The sequence below is a fragment of the Camarhynchus parvulus genome, chromosome 1 (assembly GCF_901933205.1).
Source record: "Camarhynchus parvulus chromosome 1, STF_HiC, whole genome shotgun sequence".
NCBI classification, from domain to species: Eukaryota; Metazoa; Chordata; class Aves; order Passeriformes; family Thraupidae; genus Camarhynchus; species Camarhynchus parvulus.
In genome coordinates this window covers 66139371-66164658 of record NC_044571.1, presented here as the reverse complement: position 1 = coordinate 66164658, position 25288 = coordinate 66139371, and the positions used below count along the sequence as shown (strand labels likewise).

The 25288-nt window shown below is 38.8% G+C and overlaps 1 protein-coding gene across 4 annotated transcripts in view; it reads right to left on the bottom strand.

Moving 5' to 3' along the window:
- The window catches only part of DCLK1 (doublecortin like kinase 1), a 230355-nt gene that overhangs the window by 114783 nt on the left and 90284 nt on the right, over positions 1 to 25288 (bottom strand). For all 4 annotated transcript variants that reach the window (XM_030954699.1, XM_030954456.1, XM_030954375.1 and 1 more), the window contains exon 4: positions 2064 to 2163. In XM_030954699.1, coding sequence (XP_030810559.1) covers positions 2064 to 2163 — 100 coding nt within the window. The remainder of the gene's footprint in view (positions 1 to 2063; positions 2164 to 25288) is intronic.

The window sequence follows — 25288 nt, the reverse complement described above, 5'->3', positions numbered from 1 at the left end:
GACACGCATCGTGATCACACAAACTTCATTTGCCAAGCAAAACAAGTTAAAAGCTCGTTTGTAAAAAAATTATTTTCTCTCCAACTCTTGCTCCTGCTCAGAGAAGGCTGACTAGATGCATATCAGTCGGTACATCAGCTACTACTGGAAAGCAACCTAAACAAGTTCTCTGATATCAAACCTCCTGAAAAAGAGAGAGCAAAGTTGGTGTACACTTCTCAAAGGAATTAGAGACATAGTCTGATTTTCTCCTCTTTCTTCATTCCTGCAGTAAGAAAACAGTCAATGTTCACTGAATCTTTACCTGATAGAAAAGCAAATGCTACAACAAATAGCTAAAGTTGTGTTCTCAGCATAGATTTTTAGGATTTCTCTTTTTTCAGATCAGTAAAAAATGGTTTTAAGCACCAAAGTTTCAGACAAAGATACTGCTTACTCAAAGAAATGTTGATATGTCAGATGAACAAAGACTAAGCAGAGTCAGGCTATGTCTGCACTTTGGCACTAGACCTCCAAAAACCAACTACACACTTCCAAAACGGATTTAGACAAATCTGTTGTCAGCATTTCTTGAGTCTTTGCTGGAAAAACTGCCACAGGGTTCACTGTGAGGAGACACTGGGCAGCCACCAGTGTCATCCTTCAGATGAGAGAAACAAGTGAATCCAGACTACACAGCCAACTATCCAGGTGTCCTCTCCTTAAAGGCAAGGACATCCATTCTGAGCACAAAGCCACCTGGGAAACTCCTTTACTGACCAAATGTCCCCCTCACCTTTCTAATTCCCATTCTAAAAATATCTAAAGCTACTTTTTCACCATTGGTACCTTTTGCCTTAGAGTCAACTACAGCAATTTCATTACTGCAAAGCGCAGATTGGTGCTCTACTTTGATTTTTATTTCCATATTATAAGGTCCTCTAGAGGAATGCAGATGATGTTCTTGCTTCTGTCTGTGCCTGACACAAAAGGTCATTGCTGTGCCCAGGAGACACCTCCTTTTTCAGAGTCATCCTTCAACTGATAGAGTCAGGTCTGCGCAAGTTGCCGCCTTCTGCTCCGACACAGGCTAACGGAGCATTTGTCTGGATCTGGGAAAACCAAGAGGCCCTCCAGCTTCATGGGTTAGTCATAAAAATACAATTACACCACCTTGAACTGTGAAAGAATAATTGCACCAAAAACCATGATGAAGTGGTGAAGCTAAACAGATACACACATAATGACTGCGAAGTGTTTACTGCTATAACAAAATCTTCTCTGACTGATTCTTCAGCCAAGTGTTCTTTCAGACCTTTGATAGTTTAAAAAATTTTAGAAATTTTGATACCAATTGATTACACAAAGATACCATGGAGGGAGAAAGAGTGTAGGAGCAATAAAACTTTCACTGTGTCTTGATATGCACATAAATAAATTCAATGTTGTTGACAGCTTCGTTTGTTTGTTTAAATTCACAAAGCCTATAGTTAGTTTCTTCTTCTTTTTCCTTACAACTGTGATTCCCAAGCCAGGAATATTCTTTGTAACAATAAAGGTATCTGAAAACAAAACATGTATTTTCCTTAGAGGATTACATACATTGATTTCATTATTGTATTAGTCAGTCTCTGAAAAATAGAGAACTCATTGAATTTTCTCAGATGACTTTGTCTGTTTTTGCTGAATACCTCTATCTTCCACATAGAATTGCATCTGTCTTTCTTTATCACATTACTTATTAATCATTAACAATCTCAATGGTAGATACCAGGAGCCTAAGAAATTGTGATAAAGAAACAGAATAAATTCAAAGTCAAAACATGAAAGGCCTTACCAAAAAAGGGAATTCCACCAAACATGACTTTTCATACAATATGTGAAATTCAGGCTGAAATCAAGTTTTATACTGCAATAGGCAGACAGCTTTATTGTTGCTTTCAATTCTTTATTTTCAGTATTTTGAATTAAAATAGTTCTTCTATTTCTGAAATCAATCCAGGTGATACTACTTTAGTTTAATTAGCATGATATGGAAATCTGTCCTTTACTCTCATTATAAACATTTAAAAAATACATCTTACCACTTTCATCCAGCAAGAAATCATCCTGGTAACGGAACTTTTCTGGTCCACATGCAATAAAAATGTCATCATCGCCAAAAAAATCCTGAAGGCACATCACCTGCAAGGAAAAAGGAAAGGAAGGCTTTGTATGAAATACCTCACCATCAGAACTGTAACAATAAATCCCTTTTTGTCTCCATCTGCATGAAAATTCTTCACTTTTAATGGAATCAACAGGGCTTCATCTCCAGATAAATTTCAAAGCTGTGCTCTGACCATCTGTTACAAGTGAGAAACACTTTTATGGACACTGCAGGGAAAGATAAGATTAAAAAGCAGTAACTGTCAGATTTATTACATGATGCATCTACGGTATGAGGTAAATGCCTTCTGTTTGTGCACAAGGTACCATTCAGCAGTTAGTGGGTAATTAATTTGCTTTTCAGTTCACATCTCCATCATTTGGCTGCAATGAAACAAGGTTACAGCTTTGTATGCAGAATGAAATGCAGTTATTTCAGCAAAATCTCTCTGACAGAGAATCAAACTCACATAGGTGAACTAAGCCTCCTTCACAAATCTCCCTCTATGCCAGAGTCAATGTGAAGTTCTCTTTGAAGGTACCAAGCTGAACAGGCAAGTCAGATGAGCTGGGAATAATTCTTCTAGTACTGAGTAAACGGATATTTTTTTTCTACCCCATATATGAACAGTCAGGATTACATTGGTGTGCTTTTATGTCCCTACAGGAGATTTCAGAGACTTTATTGCAGTCTTTCAGTATCTAAAGAGGGCTTGGAAGAAAAATGGGGATATAATTTTTAGTAGTTGTTGCAACAGGACAAGAGGTAATGGTTTTAAATTAAAAGAGGACAGATATAAGAAAGTTTTTTGCAATAAGGATAGTGAAACACTGGAACAGGTTGCCCAGAGAGGTGGTAGATGATCCATCCTTGGAAACATTCTAAGTCAAGAGCTGGATGCAGCTCTGGGCGACCTGATTTATCTGAAGATGTCCCTGCTCATGGCAGGGATGTTGGAGAGCTTTAAGTCCCTTCCAACCTAAATCATTCTATTCTATGATTTCCTCACAACACATTTTAGTTATTTTACACAGCACTGCTTAAAAATTCAATCTTTCCAATCATGTGGAATCATATCAAACAAAGAATCAGTGACTTTCATAAAAAACTGACTTTGGACTTTACTGATAGATCTCTGACAAATTTTAAAAACCAATTAGATGTCTATCCATCTCTAAAACAAAAATACTTAATAAAGTCTGTTCTCATTTCACATTGACAAGAAGATTCTAGAAGAGTAGGCTTACTTAAATATTTTTATATCGAGTTTTGTAATGAAATAGCACACTGATGTTTGAGCAGGTTAATTTCACAAATAAAGTTTCAACTCTACAGTCAGCAAAGCAACACATCAACAGTCTCTAAAAATTCACAAAACAGCTGAGAACAGTCCAGCTCATCTAAACAAGCCCCCTCAGAAAAAGCATTTAAGTCTACAAAAACACAAGTGAAAGAATTACCTAATGAGATTTTGCCAGATTTTGGCATGAAAAGGACCCCCACCAATCTGAAGTAACTGGTGTCTAGGGGTTATAAAATTCTTATCATCATTCCCAGAAACATGTCTGAGGGCTTTGACATCCACAACAGTTATGAGCCTCTATAGCAGAAATGACATAAAGAAGAAAAATAGAGGTACATGCCATGACTTGCTTGTAGACTACTATTCATAATTAAAACCATTTTAAAGGAAGAATATAAGCAAATAAAAAAAAAACCAGGAAACTGAGAGAACAACCACCAGATGAAATAAATACCAAAAGAAGAATAAAGGTTTTTCCTAAATTGTCCTTTCCTTAAGCAATGCATGTCCTTTTAAATTCAGATCCACCACAACCCTATTTCTATGACCACTGTCATCTTTACACTACACACTACCTGAACACCAACATCAAAAATGTAAATATTTGACAGAGCTTTATACCATGTTCCTACTCAGTTTATGTTCTATTAGTGTATCAGCCTCAGCAACGTTTAAATAAACTCATTTGCTTCCCATCGTTCTTTTTTGTCCACAAGACATATCCTGCCTATCTTCCCACCCCATACTCCCACCAAACTTCAAACAGCTCTTCCCTTCAGTCAAGTTCCTCTGAAATTGCCACCTCTCCCACTGCATGTACAAAACTACTAATTTGCAGAATAACATTAAAAATCCTGTGATTTCCTTTTTGCTTCCCAAGTTTGACACACTTTTGGGGAGTGACAACTTCTACATTTGTCTTTATACCAAGCTGAGTATTAGAATCAAGCCAGCAATAAGCAACTCTAGGCACAAAGTTGAGCTATTTTAACAACAAACAAATACAAATTAAATTCACATTTGAGAGAAAAAAAAATTGATTTCATAAAACCCAAAAATGCTTGGCACTGCCCAGTTAAGAGGGTTTCTTTGAAGCCTAAACAAGACATTAAAATTCAGGTAGCAACACTTAACCAGGCTCAACTACGCCAATTTTTAAAGCATCTCAGGTTCAATCAGTGCAATTTAAATGCAAATAAGAAAGAAAATAGGATTAACACAAAAAAAATAATTTGTGCTTAGATATCTTTGGGTTTTATTAAACTTTACACTTATAATTTAAAGTGTTCTTATGCTTGCCTCTTTTCTCCTTGCCCTCAGTTTCATACTCTGTATGTAAAATTACAGCTTTTCTTGCTTCCTGAAATTTTAATAATTTTGGAATTGTAATACTAGCTCTTAGAAAGGTTGCAGCAAGATCACAATTTCCTTTCCAATCCATCTTCTTCAAGAGTAACTTCTCTTAAGGTTCCCAGTACCTTTTTATATTGCTATTGGAAGCCCTGAAATGTCCTTCACTGTCTGAATTTTCCACCTCTTCTGTATCTGCATCCCTGGCCCTCTCTGCAAGTTCACACTCCTCAGCAGTTAAATTAAAAGGCATCTAACACATACACAGCATCCCCTTTCAGGCTTTTTTGGAGAGAAATCTGCAAACACTTTCTATTCACACCCAGTCATCAGCTAAGAAACAGGACATGCTTTTTATTACCCATTTTCACTTTTGGAGAACATGGCTCCTAAAAAGTCAGAGTTTAGAAGATCAAGAATTTTTCTCACCTAAGCTGGACCATACAAGTGTTTTAGAGGTCAGTGTGCTCTGTTGCATGTGATCAACTTTAAAATTAGTCAGTTTTTACATCAGTAAATTGCAAAAGCCTCCCTTGGACTTTTCTGTTGTTTTCAAGGCACAGAATCCATATTCTTTTTCACAAATAAGGTTGGTTATTTTTTTCACGGGGGGAAAACAAAGTCAATGCAGTCAAATGTATACCTTAAATAAAAAGAAAATGAAAAAAACATTGTCTGCCACACACATGGTACTAAATACTCTGACTCTTTTTAACAAAAACCTTTCTGGTAAAATGTTATTTAACATTAATGGTGTCTCTCTTATGCTTTGTACACTTTTTTACACTAACAAATAACAGTAGCATTAGCAGGGGCCAGGGAATGCTTGCATTGGTGCTGAGAAAGACAACAAGCAGCAGAAAGCAAAATCGATCACTAGTATAGGCTTTGGTTATAGGCAAGCCACAAAAACAAAACTGGCTGACCTGGCCACAACCATAAAAAACAGAGGCAGAAGATTTTGTCACGCCTAAAGTCCCCTGAGTAAGTTGTGCACAGTGAAGCCTGGATTCCACACAAATCATCACTGCCCTAGTAAACAGCTCAAGACACCCACAGGCCCTTCCAGTGGGAAGAACAGGTGTCTATCCAGGAAGACCCCAAAATTATTTTGTACCTCAGTAGCTGCTACTGTGCTTTGACCCTCCAAGTCAAAGCACCACAGCAGCTCTGTCCCCAGAAGGGACGGGGGGGACCTGGATGGGCCAGGCACCTACAGCTGCCAGGGAAGCACAAAGCAGATCAGCAGAGCTGTTCCATAAGGAGAAGAGGGAGCAAGAGCAGCAAGCTTGTCTTCCAGCCCAACCTCAGGACTGGCTCTGCACCATATACACTATATACTGCAGGCATTTTGAAAAACTATCTCCACACCTTTCCTTCTCTGTTTAAACAGGCAAGCATTTGGAGCCAAAGAGAAATCTCCCAACTACTATGGGGACTTTTCCTTTAACTGGCCTGAAACATTAAAGCTCACCTCTTTGTAGATGGTCTCCTTGTTGTGGAGACCCTCCTTCTCATACTCACAAAAGATATCAGAAATTGTGCTTCACATTGTGGAGTGCACAGGGCCCAAGAAGAGCAGCTTGTAGAGCCAATACCTGGTTATATTCTCTCACCAGTAAAAAAGGGCAGTCAGAAGTGGTTTGGAGGAGGTGCAGAGGGAGGGAGAGAGGGAAAGGAGAACACAGGGGAAAAAGAGGGAAAGGCAAAGGGAAGAGACTAAGAGAAAGAAGAGGGAGGGAATCAAGGAGGGAGACAGGGATGGAGAGAGTGATCGGATCAATCCTTTCAGTAAAAGCATGAAATGAACGCTACAGATGCAATCCTCTTTTATAACTGCTGTATTCTGACTGCATTCAGGGATCTTTTAAATTTACATTTTCAAACACATCCACAAAAAAAACAAAAACAAAAACTAAATACTTTGTGTATATCTGTCACAGCAAATGGAATACTTTTCTATTCTTTTAAAGTTGACCGCACATCAATTTAATACTGAAACAATGATATTTTAAAATAAAAAACATTCAGAAAACAAAATTTTCCACTGCATTCAGGAACAGTTCATAGCACCAGCACATTACACCACAACCACCATGATTACTATCTCACTCCTTTATTACAATTTTCATAGTGCTGGGTTCTTGGACAGAAAAGAAAGAGGGGGTGTTCTGTGTGTTTGTCTTCTTTTAATAACAACTTAATTTGACTTAAAGCTGAAAGCTGTTTTGGATGAGCAATGAGAAAACCTCAAGCTGGCATGTCCTCAGGCATCATGGCTGCTGGAGAGCTGGAAAGAAAAGTGAGGACAAAGAAATAAGGTGGTTAAAAGCAAAAGAGATGCAGAAGGCTCTAAGGAAAACTCAAGTGATAAGTGGGTATAGGGTTTTATGAAAAGGAAAAGAGAAGTGAAGCATGACAAAAGGAAAATATGAGGGATTAAGGAAGAAGGAGACATGGGCTGCCAGCCAGGAGCACACACAGAGGGTGACAGGGAATTGAGGCTAGTGAGTAAGGAACAGCCCAAAGGAGGAGGCAGGCAGAGAGTCAGTGACAATTGCTTTCCAGACTTCACCCCATGATCAGCCAGATGGGAAGTCTTAAATCTGTTTTAAAGAAGCCATTTTGAACATTAAACAATCTCATGTTGAGTTTGATTACCACTTCTCTGATAGTGAAAAAAGACACTAAATAATGCTTCATCCTTGGAAAAACCTCATTGTTTAAATGACTCATGATTTTAGGACTCTGACTCATCAATTTTGTGTCAAGTTTTATGAGTTTTATTACAGAGCTAGTTTTCATTTTCCTGCAACTTCTGGCTCACTCAGACTCAATGTTTAATTCTTAGGCAGGTCTCTTCAGTTATTCATGTCAAAGGAGCTCACTATACCTCTCTACTACTATTTTTCTTTTTTTTATTTTGCCTCTGGCTGATTTTTCAAGCTAAAAAAAAAAAAAACCCTGAAAGCCCCCCTTAAGACTCAATTTGATCTTTACTGGTACTTTTCCCTCATTTTTCTCCTTAGCCAAACTACATTTTCCACTAACCACTACCTTTGCAGTACTTACCCACTATTTATCTATTGCTTCACAGAGGAATATCTCAGATACTGAATTTATCTCACTGACATCTACCCTGGGAGTCAGTAACAAGTCTCATGACAGCTATGAATATTCCTGAGAGCTTATAAATAATAGAATCGCAAAATGGTTTGGGTTCCAAAGGATCTTGAAGTTCCTCTAGTCCTATCCTCTGTGTAGGGACATCTTCCACTAGACCAGGCTGCTTAGAGCCCTGCCACTGGTCTTTAACATCTCCAGGGGTGATGGGGCATCCATAACTTCTCTGGGCAAACTGTGCCAGTGCCTCACCACCCTAACAGTAAAGAGTTTCTTCGTAACAGCTAATTTAAACCTACCCTCTTTTAGTTTAAAAATATTTCAAACCATTTAAAACCTTTTGTCCTACTGCAACAGCCCTGCTACAAAGTTTGTCCCCAGACTTCGTGCAGGCCCCCTTTATGTCCTCCAAGACAAATAAGGTTTTCTCATGGCTTTCCCTTCTCCATGCTCAACAGCCACCAGCCTCTTATGTCTTTCTCCATATGATAAGTGCTCTAGCCCTCTGATCACTTCTGTGGCACTCCCCTGCAGGTCTCAGGAGAGCAGAGAGGGAAAATCACTTCCTAATCCCAGCAGAAATGCAGTATCAGAAGAGACCTCCTGTATTACTCCATTTATCTCCCAGCATCTCATATTAGCCTTCCCAGTGCTTTGTTCAGTTTTGTACCATACTGCTTATTGTGTAGAGCTCTGTTCAGAACACAGACCAGTAAAACAATCAACTGTTACTCACACAGAATGATTTCACAGCTTCAGGAAAATCAGAAATTAATCATTCCAAACTCCTTTTTAGGTAATTTCTGTGAAATGGAAATCCAAGCATATCGATATGGCCTTTGGGGAAGGAAAAATATCTGTTCTTTCTAAATGCATTTGATAGCAAGTCTCTTTTTTTCTTCCCTTTCCTCAAGGAACCTCAGGCCCTCCTTTCTTTCTGAGGAAAAGGAATTATACCTCAGCTGGAATTCACAGACCATCACATTTGAATATTTCCTTCAAGGTTAAGGCAAGTCTATTTCTCTTCCTTTTGGCTCAGGCTCTGAGGCTTTTATTCATACCCCTTCACATTTATCTGTCATTACACACATGCCATTTCTGGAGAGCCAGTCACCTACAAAAAATTTTATTTATCATCAGTGTATATGCACTTCCTCTCTCAGCTTCTGATCCAAGTTCTCTCCTCAGGTGGTGGCTTAGCTGAAGCCATTGGGAAGTATCTGCTACACATTCCCCAAGTTAAACGGCACCAAATTCATTCTTTGCTGTTGGAATGAAATCTCCATGGTGACAACTGCACTGTCAAGCTGTGAGAGCTTTTCAGTGAAGAAGAGCATTTTATCATGAGATTCTCATTACAAGAGTGCCCTCTGTAAATGAAGAAGAGATAGTGCCATGGGGGTTTCTGTAAATGAAGAGATGTTACTGCAGGGGTTCGAGCTGGCTGGAGCTGCTCTTTGCCAACTGGCCTGTGTGGCTGCATTGCAGAATAATGCCTCTGATTGTGTGTGTGGCCCCCCAAATCACAACACAAGACACCATCATAGCTAAAAACACATGAATTTTCATCCTCAAATGCAGCAGAAATAGCTTGCTCTCCTGCTGGCTGACAGGAGCAGAGGGAAAGCAAGCCAGCATCCCTGTGCCCCTGCTTCACCTGCCTCACACACATTGTCCCCTCAGCTATGTGTTGGTCAGTGCTGGCTCAGGACCTACTGCTCTTCATTTTGCTTCCTCTGCCATCAATACAGAAATTTCTCTCCCTTTCTGACTGCTGAAGATGTGGTATCAGTCTGCTTCTACAAAGTGTGCATTCATCAACATCCATTCTGTGAAATACACAGCTCAGTCTGTGCAATCTTGCATGATCTCAGACTTGGCAAAAAAACTGACAGAAAAATCACCTACTTTCTTCAGTTAAAATATGTACTCAGTAAAATATGTCTTTCTCGGTCAGTAAAGTATTTCGTAAGGACAAGAAAACTTTTCCATACTATGCTTTATACACTAATCTTAATATATTGTTTTACTTCACTATTTTACTTTTCTGGTTTGCACTAAATGATGGCACACCTAGAAAACCAGTCAACTTAAACTAGGTTTTTCAACTGTCCCATCACATTGCTGTCCAGAAACAAGTTCACTTTGTGACAAGCCCTTCTTAAAAGCTTTCACCTTAATCCTTTAAAATTCAGATAAAGATAGTAGAAAGTTTGCAGTTCTAATGCACAGTAACTACTATACTTTGGCTCAAAACATTATGTGAAACCTAAATAATTTCTCTGTTAGACACTAGTTTAGTAAACAAGCTTCATTGTTAGAGAAGTTGAGGAAAGCAAGAGACACCTCATGGGCTTATGTGTGACTGCAATACTGAGAAACATTGAGATTCATGAAAGGTTTCTCTACAGGAACCACCAACATGGCCACTTGAGACTCCTCCTATCAAAAACTGCTTCAAGGCACACAGGACAAGAGCCATGAGAATGTGGCTTTTGCACTGGAGAAGACTGAATTCTGCTAGTCACCATAAAATCCCACAGCAACTGCACAACAGATCAGCATGCTTATTATGGACAATTCAAACACCAGAACAAAGTTTGTACAGGAACAGAGAAGAAAAAAAAACTCTCCTCACACATTTAAAATAAATTCATGTTAAACAGAGGATGTTTCTTCAGGACAATCAGAAATTGATAGGATGGTTGATTTAACAGCAGAAGATATAGTTAAGGGGCCAATGGAAAAATAGTTGAGGCTTGATAGCAGAGTTCAACTAGATCTGGATTATTTTTGTTTCTTCTGCTGCACTCAGGCATTTGCCCTTAGCAGCTGCAATACAATACTACCCTTCAGTGGCCAGACACGCCAAGTGCCGACCCCAGCAGCCCACTGGGCTTCTGTCTCCAAACAGGTGGCAACTATTTGCAAACACTATTTAACACTGAGAAACAGGAAATTAATATTACTCTAATTTCTGATCACTTAGCAAAATAAAACCTCCTTGACCTCAGGCGCTTGAAAAAGGCCTCGTTAGAGGTACTAAAACGGTTTTGGAGACTGACTTTCAGAAAGTATACACACAAGGGAAACAACTTACCCAGCTTGAAAAGCTGGGTTTTGCTGAAAAAGATACCATGCCCCTGTGAGCTTTTTAATTTTTTTTATTATGACTGAATTCTGCTCTTAAATACTCAGAAAAACTAAGTACAGAATATGTTGTTCATGATTTAAGGAGCAAGGAATCCTAGTATGGCTAATATCCTCTTTGTCAGGATGGTATGTACTTTTACTTCATCATTCACATAACTGTACTCCAGCAACTGCACTTGCACAAAAGCACCTGGTTTCAGAGCAGTCTCTTAAATTATCTTAAGCACTGGTCAGTGTGTTCTTCAAAAAGCAGTGACACTTGCAAGACCATTGGCTGAAGGAGGCCTTTGTATAAATTGTTTTAAAAGAAAACCCCACAATTCAAAGGCCATGTAATAAAAAACCCAAAATGCTCTTCATCACCAATCATGTTACAAGCGAAAATATAATTTTTTACCTCAGTTGGAATAATACTACTTTCTAGAATACCACTACAGATATATTAAAAAAACCTAAATCCATAGCTTTGTTCTGTCTGCTGTGAACAGCAGAGCACTGGACTACTTTCTCATGTCTGTGTTCAAAGTTTTTCAAATATGCAAAAACAACCAATTATGAATTCTTTTTGTTCACATTTCATGACAATTTTCACTGATGATCCTTCTAGTTGGTTGGAGCAGCTAAATGAGGAGGCAGAGACCAGCTAGATGAAAAAAATTCATTCAAAAGAAAAATGCAGTCAGATGCCAATTTCTGAAAATTATAATAACAGGTTTGGAGATAAGCAGAAAATCCCTTTCAAAAGTACAGACAAAAATGTTTTTCAGGGCAAGCTTCTACTGCTAGGTGAAATGAATCATTTTGCTCAGTCATGTTCACTGTGTTTAGTAAATGCATTATATTGTCCCATTACCTGAAACAGGAATTAGGGGGCCTGCTACTTCTGAAGTATTTTTATTGCATTTCATCCATAAATCTCAAAAATATGATGCACACAATCAATGTTTCTCAAAAACCACTTTTTCAAAATACCTGCACACCAGTAAAGCCTTCTGATTGCAACTTCTCTCTGAAATCAATACAATTTTCCAACAAAAGCCACTCTCACCATTTAATCTGAAAGTGTACAACACTGTTATTTCCATTTTCAAGTAAAAGATCTATCAAACTCATGCTATAAGGCAAGTATGAATCCTTGAATTAACTGTTAGAACAGAAGCATTTGATTAATTTTTTACGTCCATCCACTATGTATTTTTCTAGAGATCTGCTTATTTTTGTGAAGTTCTGCTCAGGAGGAGGTTGTAAGCTGGGTCTTACTCTGCTTGGCTGGCCAGATGCTGCTCTCTACCTTCCCAGCTGGGAACTGTGGGAGCAAGCTGCAATCATTTTTTGAGACACTGGGAGATCACACAGCCTTCCCTTGGAGACTGCAGAAAACACAGCTTCTCTGGGAATTGGTCCAAATAAAATTTACTGGCTGTCTGGATCCAAATCCAGATGGAAAGCTTTGATTGGTAATTTTGCTTTAGGTACTGCAATCCCTCTATAACAGATATAATAGAAATTATATTTTGTATGTATATATATATCACTGACTGATAAATGAAAAGCTCAAAGTTACAGTCTACACACCATTATGAAAGCATCCAATTTAGAGACTACCATGACATTAGGTGGCATTCCAGGAGCAGTTTCCTGAAAGACCTCTAAAACCAAGATTTTCTTTTGTCTTTTAATTCAGAGCAAACTGCCTCAGCACAGCTTTGTCAAATGTGGGAACATTTCTGGCTTTGTTGTTCTTGTGAGAGTGTGCACTACAAAAGTAGGCTGAAGCATGAAATCTGTAAGAGTTAATATCTGAACCGAACCCACCACACCTTGTGCCTGCAGCAGAACCAGATTTCAACCACCAATTTCAAGCAGCAGATGGACTGTGTAAAAATATATATAGCTACACAAATGCATTTAGATATAGGAGAGTTATTTTCCCTTCTTTGAAAGCATTTTAATTCCAAAATCCCAGTGTATCACCTTAATATCCATGACACAATGTTCTCATGTTAGCTTACTGACTAATGGTGGACAATGGTGATAATGCCATAAACTCCATTTCTTTCAGGCATAATCATTAATAAAATGCATGCAGGACAGCACTCCATCACAAACTGCCTGGAACATAAGTGAGATGTGTAATGGCTTTTGGCTGCACACTCATGCTAACTTAAGGCTCAGCATGCAATGCTGAAAAAAAAGCGACATGGTTGAATTCTGAAAAAAAAGGAGGAAAAGGGAAAACAGATGTCAAGGTTTCAACAAGTCCCTGCACACTGCAGCTGGAACCAGTACAAAAACAACGCAAGTCTGCTGATAATGGAGCATTTCATGTAATGATAAGGACAATAAAATAGCACAAAATGCAAAAGCTCAAATGGTAAAAACACCTTCCTCAAATTCCAGAGGGTCAGTTGGGCTGAACAATAATAGTAATCCTTTCAATAACCAGATCAAGTGATTCAACCATTAAAGCTCTTTATGCTCAAGAAAAGTGAAAATTGAGAGATTCCCTTTCTTCTAAGTGCAGAATATGGACAATAAATCTAAAATCCAATCCAAACAGACATTCAGACACACACTATCTCATTACCATCACTCTTGAAACTATTTGGCAATAGTTTCCATTATTACAACAGATGTTAACAAGATGGATAGAGAGCATGTTAAATAAACATTTATATTAATATTAATATATAAGTGTCTATGCAGCAAAGCCACTGTTCAAATTATTTATTTCCCCAAGAGTATTTCTTGGGAAATTAATCAGGGGATTTTTCTTGCTAATAACTATTAAAATTCAAGGTATTTCCATTGAGAAAGACTGTATCATTCAGAAAAAACACTCAGCAATGTAAACATCGTCTGCATGTGTAATCTGTACTCTGGTGAAGCAATTCTTTTAATTGCCATTCTCCCTGGGCTTTGGCTCCTCAGGACAGAGCAGCAAAGGTAGGAAATGAGCAGAGAGAGAATCCAACCTACAGAAATTTACAACGTGAAAGAGTTCAAAAGCTTAAGGATGAAGAAAGAGCAGACACAGGTGGCAATAATCACAAAAATCTGGAATTTTAAGTCCAGCTCTGTGTAGGACACATCACAGGCAGACTGATTACAACTGTTGAGATTTCTCAGGCCTGCTGAACATGGAGATTGCTTTCTCCTGTAAGAGTTTCTTACTGGAACAGAGCCTGTTGCTTGTGAGTGCTTCAGTACAGCAAATTCTGGGACATTACTACATCTAGCAAGCAAAAAATAAGGAGAGTTTACAAATCCATGAATATGACATGAACCATCAAGATTAGAGCTGACAAAAAAGAAAGCAAGCAAAAACTTCAGGCCAGCACTTGGAAAACGGATTTTTAAAGTACTGCTACACACAGAGTCACAACTGATTTCTGAAAGATCTTAGAATTAAAAAGAAATCTGCTAAGATGTAATCAGTGTAAGTTTCAGATAAATCCCTGCCAGCAAAAGATAGAATAAATTAATGTTACAATGAGAGTTGAAGAGCTTTCTCAAGCACATCTGAAAGCTCTAGCATGATGGCATAGAGCAGAATGCCTTCAAAATCCCTTCTGTTTTGCTAGAAAAACTTTTTTTAATATTTGAACTATAAATGGTGAAAGGAGGTACTTTTATAAAAATCAATATCCAGAACCCTTAATTTTAAGACTAAAATTATTACAATACACTGGTACTATATCTTCAAAACTACTTGTTGCCTAAGAAAATGTAAATTAAATGTTTTTGCTAACATATTACCCTTCCACATTCATCACTAACCTGACTGCTGTGTATTTATAGATTGCACAAGCCAAAAGCATTGCATTCATGCTTAATTTAATCTGTGCACCCTTAGGTTGACTTATTTTAAGCTGAAGCATAGCTTAGAGGAAACATGTGGAGATGTAGTAAGTACCAAAGGAATTTGTTTTGATTATTTTTGACATAATAAGATATATCAAACTGACACCCTGATGCAGATGCACATCTCTGCTGGCAGTGCAACATCACTCACATGCAAAAGCCATACCAAAAATACCTGCCAGATGTATTTGGAAATGTTACGCTATTTAACAAACATTCAAAGACTTGATTCAAACCCAAAATGAAATCAAAAAGATGAAGCAATCAATGCTCAGGCAGTGCAGCCCCAAATAACTTGTTGAACTAGACGTCCAGAAACACAGCAAGTTATTCATCTGTTAGGTTGTTCCTTACAAAACTTCATACTCTTTTGAATTGTATCCCCTGTGATCTGATTCTACTACCTGTTATGAACTCAAAGTTAATAGCCTTCAGCTACAAATCCTTTACTTCTAAGATCCTACATCTCATAGGGAATGATGTGATAAAGCAACATGACAAAATGTAGGAGAATTCAGCACATTTGCAATTTGGAAGGCTGCTAGGCACAGATAAGTTCAAAAGAAAAATACAATCACAGAAAATAGCACCATGTTGAAGAGGGAAATTTGCACCAAAAACAATTTCACCTGTGACAACACCTTGCAGTGTCTCTGAATTTTCTTTTCACTTACTAAGGCTCTTGTGCAGCACAAAGGGCACGATCCCCAGGACAGCCAATCTCCACAAAGCACCAACTTCATTTTTTGCATCCAGAACAACCCAGGAAATTAATTTCTGTCCATACACCTGTCTCTACACATCTCATGTGTATCAATAGAAACTGATCTAAAAATCCCAGGATCAATTTGTAGCTGCCAACATAACAAACCAAAAAATATCTGGTTCATAAGGGAAAAAAACCAAACAAAAAAAATTTAAAAAACCCAACTTTTTGGACAAACCTTCTTATCTCTTCTAATTTTAGGCATATCTATGAAATGTCATGGCCCGAATCTCTCTCTTGTGCTTGCATTTGGGTTTGGCAGCAGTAGTTTGGGGAGTTTTTGGGTGCTTTGTTAACTGAGAAATTGAAAGAAATAAGTTGCCAGCTCAGAAGCAAAGCAGAGGAAAGGTAAGTATCTTAACCACCTGAGAGCAAACATGGAGCTGTTGATGCACTAATTGTTAAAGCTGTGTCATTTGTGCAACACTAAAAAAATTATCAAGTGAGGCAAAAGCAGAAAGAAGGAACTGAATACACAGCCCACACAGTCACAGATGGTGACACACTCTGATGGGGATGGAAGCAATTATGAGCCAGTCTCAGTCCTGGGACTATGCAAGGAGTCCTCGAATGATATTCACAAACATCAGGCACATGACAGGGGATAAGCACTCTCATATTAATGGCAAGGCTCCAATTACTCCAACTGGTTTCATTAGTTTGGAAGTGATGTTAACTCCTTTCAGCAAGTGCAGGTAGTGCTTAAAAAAAAATATGAGAGGGTTTTCTTTCTTAAAAGATAGTGCAGTAATAACTTGATATTGGAATCCAAATTTTAAGTCTTTTTATTGCTTAAAGGAAAACCTGAAAATGGGGAATGTGAACACAGAAAAATCACTTTCACAACCAAGCTTGCAGAGTGCTGCCACATGCTTTAAAACCGTTCAAGGGCTCTCGGCATAGTTACCCCTCTCAACGCAAGTTAGGCATACGAGAAACATTTGTTTTATGTCAGCTACATAATTACAATTTTCTAGCAAATTTATAACAGGCAACAGATTCACTTAGCCAAAAATATCTCAAACACACACTCTTACTTGAGTTTTCCCAAACATTTAAAACAAAGGTAATCCCCCAAGGTACTTCCTTCCACCCCTTTGCATTTTTTCTAGAGGTACTTCCTTTGCCTTTTGTTCAAGCCTTTGGTGTCATCCTTCTTTACTGAAGCCAAAAGTGGTCATGCTTTCCCTTCTTACAAGAAAAATGAACCTGAAAGCATAAAAAATGCCTACTGCCTACTTCAGAGCAGTAACCTGGTAGAGAAACAAACCACAAGGACCCAGAAAAGCTCTCAGTAGGAGCCAGAGATTTTAGCACTACCAGCGATGGATCTGTGTAAGGCCAGAATTAGGATGCAGAAAGATGCATTATAGGTCTTTTTACTTGGCAATGTATGATTTGTGCATATTCCTTTTAAATAAAGATATATTAAATCATATTTCTTTTTACCTGCCATTACACACAGAAGGAATTTATTCACCAAAGTTAAATTCATTAATATTCTCTTTCTGATTAGAAAGATTTCAGAAAAGGTGGTTAAGAGGAAGAATGTTTTGAATAATTTTCAAGAGGTGCCTCATTGCTGACAGACATAATAGCTTACAGTGTCAATAAAAGCCTCTAGCTAACCTTTACTAATACAGTTACTCAGCATCCCTAATTGTCTTGACTTCCCAAACCTGTGAATCAGTGTGGAAGAGCTACAAAACAGAGACACAACACAGGAAGAGAACACTAATAGAGATTTGTAAGACATAGTCAAAGATCCTCCAGAGTACATTAGAACTTGTTTCTGCAAACAGAAACTTGATCAAGTAATGTATTAATTCCTTTAAAGTGACCCAGAAGTTAATGGAAAAAGAAATATTCATGCAGGGAAAAGCCACCCACACTTGAATGGTACAATGACTCAACCAACTTAAGGGCTCAGGAGAACAGTAAGAGCCGAGTCACTATCTGGGGCATCTTCTAAAATATCTCCTGTGCAAAGATTACTCTCTACCTTGCTGAATTCATCAGTGGCCACTTCAGGATGAATTAATCACACTAATGGCCGGCAGCAGCCTTGCCCTGCCTCTGAACCAGCCGTGAATATTCAGAGAAATGAATACTGCCTCCAAACGGGGATAAACAATTCCTGGGTCCTTCTGCAGCGGCTCCAGAGGTCTTCATCCAATTTTAACCACCCAGAGCAGACCCCAAACTCTCAGCAAGGTGTGCCGAGCCCGCCGGCGCCGCTCGGCGGCAGCAGGAGCGGGGCTCGCACACACGGGGGAGCTGCGGCTCCGCTCCCGGCTCCGCGCTGCCTTCGGGGCTCCCGGGCCGCCGGCATCCCAGCCCGCATCCTCAGATCCAGACAGGCTTACGGGGCCAAACGGCGAATAAACGGAGAGATAAAGGGGAATAAAGGATCATGAGTGAACTCTCCTACATCCTCAGCGAAGCTGCTATTGCTGAACTATTGCTGAACTAGTTTTTTAAGAGTGAGAAATCCAAGAGAAGGCTTTTCTCTCTTTCTGACACTTCAGGTGCATGAACTTCGCTTTTCTTGAAGCTACACTTCCCTATGGGCAATCACCCAAGCTTTTATTATTTTTTTCCCCCACTCATAGCATGAATTTATTCTTCACACTTTCTCACATTTTTTCTGAGCATCAGGGAAAAGATTTTAATGTGAGAACGACTGAGCACTAGCACAGGGAGGTGTTGCAGTCTCCAGCCTCAGACACTAAAAAGCCATCTGGACTCTAAAAAGTCCTGGGCAGCCTGCTCTGGGTGACCCCACCTGAGCAGGGGAGTTGGTCCAGACTGGGCACCAGGGGAGCCTCCAGCCATCTCCTCCAGCCTCAACAATTCTGTGATTTTTCTTTCCTTTAGTTCACTTTCTCCTATTATCACCCTCCCACTCTTACTCTTTTTTCCCATTAATATCCGCTGCCTCAATTGCCTTACTCCCACCTTGTTGTCCCACTTCTTACTCTTCATCTATTTTTTTTTGCTCTCAGCTAGTAGAAGAATATTCTGCCCTTGTGAATTAATTGGGGAGGGTACATATTTGACAATTTGACCTAACAAATTGTCAGCACATTCCTTCTCCATAGTGACATGGGACAAGAGGCACTGCAGGAGAACACCGCCACCATGGCCAGAGGACATCAATTCAAGTGTACACACAACCAGACATACTTTGTGTAACGAGAAAATTGCACCATTTTTGTCAAAGTATGCTTCCCTCTGTCACAAAGGCTGGTTACATGCTGGAATTAAATGTATGCCTCATTTTTGAGACAGCATATATATTGTAACTGTACTGCAAAATCAAGTTGAAATTTTTTTTCCTAATATCGTGATTTTTCAAACTAATTGTAAAGGGTGATAAAGAGACCTTACATAGGTTTAGAAGCCAAAACCATGACAGGAATCGAAGAAAATCCTTCAAAATAGCTCATTCTCTTAAAAAGAAAACAGAATCAAAACCAACCTCAATGTAAGTCCCTTTCATAAACAAAACTGGAACAAAAGTAAGTAACAGAACAGATTATGTGTCTCTATTTTCCAGAAACAAGTCTCACCCCCACCAATCCCTCTCAGTTTTGTCCTGTGAACAAATTCATCAGTAACTTTACTTGGACATCAAATTACAAAGCTACCTGTCTTGACTAACTGTCCCAGAGGCCAAACTATTCCTGACCATGCTTCTGAGGAAGAGGAGTAACTACTTTGTCTAGCTGTGGAAACTGCAGCCAAACTCTGGAGGGAAGAAAAGGTTGTTTTCCCTTCTGCATCACCTGCCCCAGCAAGGGCATGTGGCATTCCTGGGGGAGAGCATCATCAGCTCAGGAAAGCTCTTCCCTGATTCAAAAAGCTGATACACACCATAAACAAAAGTTAGAAAAAAAGCTTTTCATGCTTCTTCTGTTGCCTCACAAGCTCTGAGCTTACCTCTTGCAACACAATGAAAGCTGTTTTAAGAATATAAAAAAAAAATTGAATCCACAGCTTACATCCATAAATTCAAGCCTGTTATGAAATGAAATATTAAACAGTGTTTCAGGATTGCACTATTGTGACTACTTAAATAAGAAAAGAATAGAAGAAAGAGTGAGCCAGTCCTGAGGAATGATACCTACTATACCTTTGGGCCTTTTCCACAAGTTCCTTACTCCTCACTAAGATATTTAACCCAGGCTCTGTTTTAAGGAATTTTGATATGCCTCACAGAAAATTCTTCTGCTAAGCAGCACTAGCTGTTAAATTCAGTTAAGTTTATAGCTCTCATGCCATATGTAGGGGGCATACATTGCTGTACTTGAATAAAGGGAGACACACAACTCTGTAGCTTTGGAATTTCCTGAGAACACATGGACCACAACAGGTGATAATTGGAGAGATTTCCCAGGATATTTATGCTTTTTGTTCCTGATATTTTTCAGTATTTCAAAACACAGCAAAATCCACATCCTTCAAGGCAAAAGATTTATGTATTCTTTTAAAAAATTCCAATTTCAAAAATAATGCCAAAGTCCTGCATAATCCTATCTTTTGTTTGCTAAGTCTGCTTCCCAGCAAAAGCCCTGCATTCCAACAATTGCTTACTTTCTTGTTACAGCCTTAGCTGCAGTGCCTTGATAAATAGATGTTTCCATGGAGATGACAAATGAATATCATCCATGTTGCAATGAGATTCAGATTTCATCTTGAAACATTAGCTTTCAAACCACAGCTTATTCATTATTCATTTGCAGTAAGGAAATGGCTGAAACCCAGTGCATTACAGCAGATTAAAATCTGTGCATGCAGTCGAGAAGTGCCTTTGTCACCATATAATATGAACAAAACTCCCTGGGATTAAAATAATGATCCCAGAAATTGTCCTAAAGCTCTAGAAAGATTTTCCCCTCAATTAATAGGATGCCTAAATAAACTATGGAAATTGAGACACATTTTAACTATTAAGGCAGGCACGGGGACTTTCAGGAGGAAAAAAACCCAGCAGATGACATTCAACTGTTTTTCAAACTGTTAGAATTACACTAAATCCTTTTCAGAAACATGCTTGAAAACATAAATCATCAAAATTTATTAGCTTAGTAATACATGTAAATTTGTGCACCCTTTTGACTGTTCTTGTGTATGAAACTAGTATCTACATTCCATTCAGAAAATGCCTTTCTTTTATGACTGGCTGGTAGATGAGTGGAGTCTTTGGCAGCTCTGAGGGAGCCTAAGATGGAGAAGAAGAAAATATTCTCCGTTTTTTCATAACTAAAAACTTGCACAATGGCTGCAGTTATTTTTAAAAAGGACCTTAAAGCTCATGAAATCTTTCCACTTAGCAGGAATGTCTACTTTTGTCTGCTTGACTTAAGAGAAATATTTGTTCTTCTATATTTAATAAAAGCAGTACAGTTATAAGATGGCCAATTAAAATAATAAACAATATCAATGCACTCCATTAAAACATTTTTTCAGTCATATGTCCTGGGCTAGAAAAAGGAAAAAAGTCAGTGTACTGCTACTGTTACAAGTAGCACACACTGAAAGAAATTTTGTGTTCTGCACTTCCACACATATGGGCTTCAAATTTATGGTAATTTGAAAAATATTAAATTCTCTTCCTTAAATGCTAGCCTAAGACTGGCCTACTTGGAAGAAAGGAGTCTGATCAAGGTTTGAAAAACACAGCAGACACATGCACTGCAGCATCACCTAATATTTACTGGCTGCTGTTATCATTGGTTGTAACAGCATTCAAACCCACTGTAATTGAGGTAGGCAGGAAATTTTTGGCTGATTTTGAGGTGAGAGCTGTCTATATGCATATGACCTGAAGGAAATTTTGCCTGGAGGAAAGTTATTGTGCATCTGACCCAGGGGAAAAAAAACAGGACATGCAAAAGTGGGACGTCCTTCACACTTGCCCTGGTTAACAACATCCATGCTCCTGCTGTCTGAGCACTGGAGTTGTCCTGGGAAAAGCATGTCAATTAGAGCAAGTTATAACCAATTATGTGTCTCTTCATCTGAATTATTGTCCATTAAGAACTGACCTGAGTTTACAGAACACATTTCATTCCCATAATAGGCTTAATACCAGTGTGCCAAGAGGTCAAAGGGTAACAAGAAATGATGATTCAGGACTACTTTGACACATAGGCAGGGGACAGGGAGCAGCAGCTCATTTTTTCCCCACTAACATGACATGCCATTTCCATACTACTGCTATTGCAACTAGTTCCTCAGATTGCTGTGAAGCTGGAACAACTACACGCTTCACTGCACAAGCAGCCATCTCCATAAAGTCTCTTCAGATTTCACAGATGAGGCTTTATACAAGCATAGCATAGGGATGAGATGAAGCAGGCAATAAAGCCCTAACCTTATTCACACCAAGAAATATGCAGACAGTCGAGTCAAAGCACTGAGCTCTTCCTGTGCAGGTTGTCTCACAAGGAATAGGACATCTGCTAAATTACCTTTTCTGCAGAAATGAACTTCACAGGGTCATTTTTGTCACTGCAGAAGGCAGAAACAGTTAACCACTACCCAGTCTTTGCAAACCTTTCAGAATTTGATCCAGCACATTTAATTTAGAGTTTGTCTATTCTGAACTCAAAGTAGAAGTTGCAATTGAATTTGCCCATTGTAATTTACAGGAGTTAATGCCCGGAATTGCCTAAGGTTTGAAGTGAGACATTTGGGACACAAGCTGTCAGAAAATGGATTTGTTTCTCAAACCTAATTCTTTTCTTATTTGGCAGGAGATGCTCTCTTCATCATGCTCTTCATTTGCTTCTGAGCACAGATTCATAATAACCATGACAGTGTGTTTTCACTCACCAGCACAAATTGTAGCCTTCAGAGGCAGTAAAAGCAACAGGCAGATAGACAAAGCCATGGAAAAACCTTTCAGTACAGCACAGTGAAGATTCCAGCATCGATGACCAACAGAGTGAAACACACACTGTTTTCTTTTGAGAAGAGAAACAAGAAACTCCAGAACGAAACAAGGTGTTTCAGATACGATGTCTTGCAGTATTTTTTTGTAACTTAAATTCCTAAGATAAGCACACAGAAGACCTAAACTTTTAGTGATATTTACTGGAGCGAAAATGACTGCTGTGAACTCACTGTAGAGTACACTGGATCTTCTGAAGGACAGTGTGATGTTAAGTATAATGTTTGCAAGTACTTGTTTAACCTATAACTTCTCTCTGCTCGCTCTCTCACACATTTCTATAAATCTGCCGCTGTGTGTATCACCTGCTACAGCCTTAACCTTCCCCAACCGGATATGGAGACCTAACTCCACAGGTAGACAGCACAAGGCACTCTGAACCCATTAAGGGGTGGTCATACATGGTCCTTCAGCACAAAAGTCACTGCAGCCACCTACTTCACCTGGTGCAGAAGGAGCCTTTGCTGTCTGACAGCTTCCTCTGGTATTATTTTCAATTAGCTGCTGTCATGCTCAATATACTTGACCTTTTGAAATCTGCAACTTTCAATTAATTTAACAAATGTAATCCTATATTTACTACTGTTTAAATTACCTTAGAGCATTAAAAAATCTGGAAATTTAGCCAATGTCCATGGGAAAACAAGAACACATGCACTTATATAACTGATCATTTCTCAGGTGACAGTGTAGTTTGAAAATCACATCCCTAAAAGTCCAGAATGCAAAACTGAAATGCAGGAAGGGCTAATTAGCAGCCATAAAAGACTAATTAATGTACTATGACCCAAGAGGGAACAAAGGTTCACAGCCTTGTAGCATTTGGGCTATATAGATTTAATTCCTAAGCCTAGGAATAAACTCTTGTAGGTTCAGCTCCAAGCTCAGTTTCAGTCAGACATTCCAGAAGCCACCATGTGATTAGTTCTGGTTTAATCAATGTATTATAATGCAGATATATTTTTTGTACATTTACAATGAGTTCTGAGTTTGGATAGTGTTGAGTAAAAAGCATAATACAGACAGGGAAGTTAATTTTCCTTGAGCACTGAAGGAGAGCCTAAATCATCTACTTTATATCTAGAAAAAGATTTGAAATGTTTATCAATAGAAATTATTTGGTCTTGTTCAATGGCATTATACTAAAGCAAGAATACATAATCTTCAGAAGTTTGCACTAGCATTATCCCTTTTCCTACTAGGAAATAACTAAATACCTAAAGTCAAAAGAACAGAGTTTTTACTGTGAAGTTGTATAATACTGTGAACCCAGTGCAAAAATAAGCATTTCAAGCACAGAAAATCTGATTTAAGTTGAACTCACATTACACGGGGAAAAATGAGTTTAATCCCCTACTTCAGCCAAGCACAGTAAACTGAAAGCAGAAAATCTTAAACAACATAGCCCCACGAGGCAGGTAGGACTCCCCAGAGCACCTGTGTGACACCATAGTAGAGCCATCCTGCCACTACCTGAAGCCAAACTCTGTGTGCAGCACCATCTAAACTATGGGCCATTGCCACCAAAGCCTTCTACCAGTGTCTGCTTGGCAGAAAAAGACTCAACTATGTCTTCTCCCCAGCTTACAAAAACAGGAGAAACATAGCAAAAATAGGAACTGCTCATCTGCAGAACCACAATGTCGAATTTCTTCCCAGTATCCTATGCAGTGCACCTTATCTACTTTTCTTCTTTTCTTCCCAGCTTCCCCCCACAACCTGACAGCAAGTAATGGACTCAGGGATCTCTCAACTGAAAAATTGTGGAAGAAGCTGCAGTAGGATGGAAAGGTCAGGGCTATATGTTCCTGTCCTGAAGTCCTGGAAGGACCAGGCTTATAACCTTCCTGTCATCTCATGGTTGCAGAAGCCCAACAGGGTTCAGGGGAGAGAAGCTCAAAATGTGTGACATTCCTGTGAGTGCAATCACAAGCCCTCACTCATGCAGTCCATATTCACCAGGTATAAGTGGGGCCAAGCACACCGCTTCTGACCATTGCGTTTTGTCAGGTTTGAAATCGAACCTTCTAGGCTAAAAGGCTTGCTGGGGACTTTCAGAATGTACATATAGTCTTCATAGTTTCCAACCTGTTGGATGATGAACTGTAACCAGAATGGACAAAGCACCACTACAGTATCACTGCAAGGAAGAATCACTTTGATTTTAAATTACTACTCTCTTGTGAAAGAGATCTTATTTTTGGTCCCATGAAACCTGATTTTCCTAGTTTTTCTCTGCAGAAAGGAGAATTTATGCAACACGTACAGCTGGCTGCACAAGGTATATATAGCATTTTGGATCACCCTCTTTAAATGATCATGTTGAGCTCTAAAACCATTTGCCATCATTTCACATCAATATCACTCCAGAAAACAGAAGGGAAATCTTCAGCAGCAGCCAGTCAGCCATTTCTCTGTTACCAGGCCGGATATAAACCAAACTCCAGTGCTTTATATGGAAGATTTAGCCCTTCAATATTTTGGAGAAGGGACTACACCAAGGTCAAAGAAAAGCCTTATTTCACTCCCTACGAAAACTCTAATTTGCTCAGATTTTATGGGGTGTGTGCATTATTCAAATATTCATCCCGTAGATGCATATTTGAATCTAATAATGTCTTTTTCTAATGCTCTACCTCCATA